Source organism: Triticum aestivum, chromosome 4B (genome assembly GCF_018294505.1).
Source record: "Triticum aestivum cultivar Chinese Spring chromosome 4B, IWGSC CS RefSeq v2.1, whole genome shotgun sequence".
In the NCBI taxonomy this organism is placed as follows: domain Eukaryota; kingdom Viridiplantae; phylum Streptophyta; class Magnoliopsida; order Poales; family Poaceae; genus Triticum; species Triticum aestivum.
In genome coordinates, this window is record NC_057804.1 from 178,867,334 (window position 1) to 178,871,940 (window position 4,607).

At 46.7% G+C, this 4,607-nt stretch overlaps 1 protein-coding gene across 1 annotated transcript in view; it reads left to right on the forward strand.

The window, feature by feature from the left end:
• The first annotated feature begins 2,464 nt into the window (after positions 1–2,464).
• The window catches only part of LOC123091685 (probable ATP-dependent RNA helicase ddx5), a 3,030-nt gene continuing 887 nt past the window's right edge, over positions 2,465–4,607 (forward strand). Inside the window, exons 1-5 of the mRNA XM_044513281.1 lie at positions 2,465–3,252; positions 3,378–3,466; positions 3,597–3,696; positions 3,935–4,186; positions 4,351–4,520. Of these exons, the coding sequence (XP_044369216.1) occupies positions 2,596–3,252; positions 3,378–3,466; positions 3,597–3,696; positions 3,935–4,186; positions 4,351–4,520 (1,268 nt within the window). The 5' untranslated portion in view covers positions 2,465–2,595. The remainder of the gene's footprint in view (positions 3,253–3,377; positions 3,467–3,596; positions 3,697–3,934; positions 4,187–4,350; positions 4,521–4,607) is intronic.

The window sequence follows — 4,607 nt, forward strand, 5'->3', positions numbered from 1 at the left end:
ACCCTACTTCCTGCTTGATTGATCTTGATGAATATGAGTATTACAAGAGTTGATCTACCACGAGATCGTGATGGCTAAAACCCTAGAAGTCTAGCATGTATGATTATGATTGCCTCTACGGACTAAGCCCTCCGGTTTATATAGACACCGGAGGGGACTAGAGTTGTACAAAGTCGGTTACAGAGAAAGGAATCTTCATATCCAGGCGCAAAGCTTGCCTTCCAAGCAAAGGAGAGTCCCATCCGAACACGGGAAGAAGTCTTCTATCTTGTATCTTCATAGCCCATCAGTCCAGCCCACGTCACATAGTCCGACCGTCCGAGGACCCCTTAATCCAGGACTTCCTCTGCCGTTGCGACGATGTTTGCTCCAGTGTCGGCATGGAGTTTGGGAGGTAGTCCAGGAGCGGATGTAGATTGTTGTCCGCATCGACGACATCTGGAAGAAGGAACATAGTGCTAGATTCATGGTTCGTGGATGCCAGGTATGGTTTCCTCCTTCGGCGTCTTAGTCATGGCGGGGTGCCAGATCTGGAGTTTGATGGCGTGTCTGGGGTGTTGCCCCGGTCTGATTCATTCAACGGCAAGGGCTTCACTTTTGGTGAGCCACCTTGGAAATCCGCAAAGCTACATATCAGCGATGGAGCCGCGTCGAGCTCGGGTAGGAAGGTGATCCGTCATTCTTTTCTTTAGTGGCTGTTGTGGTGGTGCCGAAGGTAGGTGACGACCGTTCGTGTTAAGCTTAGAGATGTTATGCTATCTTTTCATTTTTGTCATGTCCGTCCTTATCTGACTTGTACTTTGATCTTTATAATATGAGTGAGACACGTATTACCATAAAAATATACAGTTTCTCCTCAAGACATCAATGTCCCAGTTAGGGCTGGAATTTGAGCTGAGTCGAGCCAACTCGGCTCGACTCGCTAGAGCTCGTTTCGTTAACGAGCTAGCTCGACTCGACTTGTTACTGTAACGAGCTCAAATCCAAAAATGGCTCGACTCATATAACTCGAGAGCTACCTCGTTTAGCTTGTTATAGGTATGAACATAAAACCTTATGAATATGATAAAAAATTAGTAACTGGGAATGTAACATGTACATATTAAGCATGTACGATGTTCACAAACAATTCTAAGTAGCTTAACTTACAATTGTCAGTACCATCAACATGTTAACAAGTCAGTTACATATAGATGACCATAATTCCACATACAATGGTACATGATCATAATAATCAGCAAGTTAGTAACATGTACATGACCGAGAGGTGGGCTTACGTGGCACTACCAGTGTCGTGAACTTACGGTTCAGAAACAAAGGAGACAGGAGGGGAATCGGTAGACTGGTTTCTCGCTATTTCGCTAAGGATGAAAGGAAAGGAAACGTGTTGTATGTCTTCTGGGTGGTTAGCCTAGTGTTATGTGGATGGGCCTTGTGTTTGTGCCTATGCGACTGGCCTGGGATGCAAGTTGGTGTTGGTTGGTTGATTTTTATACCAAGCCTAACGAGTTACACGAGTACCGTGAACTCAACTCATTTAACTTGGTCAATAAACGATCTTAAAATAAAGCTTGACTCGACTCGTTATTCTTCGAGTTTGAGTCGATCCGAACCGAGTCACGAGCTACTTGTTTAGCTCGCGAGCTTCGAGCTTTTTTCCAGCCCTAGTCCCACTCATGTGATGGGCGTGGTTTCCCAACAGTTGCGTCTCGTTTTTTCAGGGTCAACAATTGAGTGGCATTTTCTATTTGGCGCTGCAGGCGCCGTTTATAGCCTGTTACCGGAAACCGGCGCCTGCAGCCGATTTAGCTGGGCTCGGCCCATTCGCTCGCTTAGCCTATCTTTCGATTGAGTTACCAAAGAACAAAAATTACACGACAACTCGGAGTCAAACCAAGGACTTCCTACTTCACAACGCACTCAAGTAACCACCCCGCCACAGGAACATGTTGCGCTAAGTTGCACCACTCAAACCGATGAACTTTTTCTGAAAATGGTGAACTTTTTAAACTTTTTCATAATTGTTTTCTAAAAATCAGTGAACTTTTTTAAGTTTGTGAACTTTTCTTTTAAAATGATGAACTATTTCTCAAATCGATGAACTTTTTTGTACTTTGTGAATTTTGTCTCAAAATCGATGAACATTTTTAAATTCACGATTTTATAAAAGTAAATAAATAAACTAAATGATAAATAAGCAGCGCGACCATACTAGTTCACGTACTCTTAGCGCCATTAAAAATCACAAGTGGCCAATCGGTATGGTGGTCGGCTAAGTTCGAACAAGCCTTGCCTTCTATAGTGGTGCGAGTTTGATTCCATCGCGGGCCGGCCCAACAAAGGCGCTGCAGGAGCTCGTTGGGCTAGGCCTTCTAACTGAATGGGCCGAGTCTTCCCAAAATGGGCTGCACGGCTTTACCATCGTGCGGGCTTCTTCTCTTCTACCAACTCCCCATCCGTTCTGGCCAATCCCATTCTCGCCGGCCCTGTTAGTGCGAGAGCAGAGGAGACGGAGGTTCTTTGCTAGGTTTTAGCGCGGGTGCGGCGGCGCGGTCCTGCCGTTGTGTGTTAGGTTGTCCGGAGCAAGCGAGCGGGATGCCAAAGGGCGACGACGCGCTCGCGCGGAAGCGCGGGAAGGTGCGCCGGAAGCGGATGCGCAGCAGCGAGAACGCCGTCTCCACGCGCGTCGCCGCCATCATCGCCTCCAAGCGCCGCCGCAAGACCGGTAAGCGCCGCGGCTGCGAGGGCATGTGCTTCTCCCTCCCTTGCCCCGAGGACCCCTTCAACGAGCGCCACGGCAAGAAGCGCAAGACCGAAGACGCCGCCGACACCAACGACGACCACGAGAAGAAGAGCAAGGATTCCAAGAAGCGGCCGCTGGAGCGGGCCACCGGTTGTAATGCCATACCCGTGCGGAAGAAGGAGACGGTGGAGGACCGGGTGGAGTATGACCGGCCGTCTAAGTTCCTGGTGGTCTGCCTCAACGCGATCCGGGATGGGGCCGGGGCATCTGAGGAGGACGGCGGGGGCATCCACGACACCGCCTCCTGGGGCATGGAGCTCTGGAAGTCCTGCGCGGCGTCCCCGCCTTCGGACGTGCTCGACACCAGCTACCAGTACGCCACCCGGGAGCAGACGGCGTGGCTCGTCTCCACGGCCTGCGACATCGTCGCCAGGAAGGAGAAGCTCGGAGTGGTCGTCTCATGCCCCTTCCTCCTCTATCTCGTCCCTTCCCAGGAAAAGGCCGTGCAAGTGAGTATTAACATCCGGCTCTCTCCACCTTCTTGTTCTTGATGTTGCAATGTCTAGTAGTACCACCAGGAACAAGGTTTAATTGCTCTAGTGATTTATTTGGTATTGCTTCATTGCTTGAACAGGTGCGTTCAATATGTAAACCGCTGAAGTCTCTTGGAATACATTCAGTGAGCTTGCATCCTGGCGCTTCCATAGAGCACCAGATTTCTGGGTATGCTTTCTTCAGTCACTAGTCTCATATACAGTATCAATGTATCATGAATGTGAATATCTCGTGACTGTAGAGCTCATGGATGCATTTGTATGCACAATGCTAATTCATTTTCTGTTGTCTCTATCAGATTAAAGAGCTGTGAGCCCGAGTTTCTTATATCTACCCCGGAGAGGCTCCTTGAACTGGTCTCACTAAAGGCAATTGACATATCGAATGTATCAATGCTGGTGCGAAAATTTGATATTTTGGTGTCTTCTTGATGATATTTCATATCAGTTCACTTCTATTTATCATCCTGATGCTTGTCAGTATTTCACTTTGAAAGCTATGTGCTCTGCAATTCATTTAGCAAGCAGTATAGCCTTAACCCAGTACTTAGTGGCCTCACAAGTTTTATTTACTGTCAAGTCCTAGCATTGTCCGTAATCTAGTTACGCTAACATCAAGAATAACTTCTTCTAACAGGTCATTGATGGACTAAAGTATTTCATGGACCTTAATATCATCAAAGAACTTCGTTCTATTCGAGGTACCATATCAGGTGATGCACAGGTAACTATATTTAGTGGTCAATGTGACCAGAGTGCGGCAACAGTGGCAAGAAATCTACTACACGGGAGAATTACAAAGCTTACCACGAATGATTCTGTTACTTCTCGAAGTGCATTTGTAGCACAGCATGTACACTTCTGTACTAAAGAGGAGAAGACATCAAAGGTAATTCGAGTGTGCAGACAGAGAAGTCCCGTTCATTCTTACTAAATTATCTACTTACATGCATGTCCTGAATTCATGGTTCATAGTTTTCAGCTTCAGTTGATTAAACTTTCGAACGTTTTGCTGATTACTCGAACACTGCAATGTCTTTTACTTATTTTCAGGTCAAGGAAATTCTTGAGAATGTTTTAGAAAACCATGCTAGTAAGACAGCAAAGGTTTTGCTAGTAGCCGTAAATGATCATGAAGCACAGAAACTCTCTTCATCCCTTAAACTGGAAATTCTCACTGTGAATGATGGCTCACAAGGCAGCACCTTTACCGTATGCAGCAGGTACATTGAATCATTTCAATATTTCTTTTTGTGACATTCCCTATCTCAGAAGACAAACTGAGAACATGTGGAACATAGCCAATATCC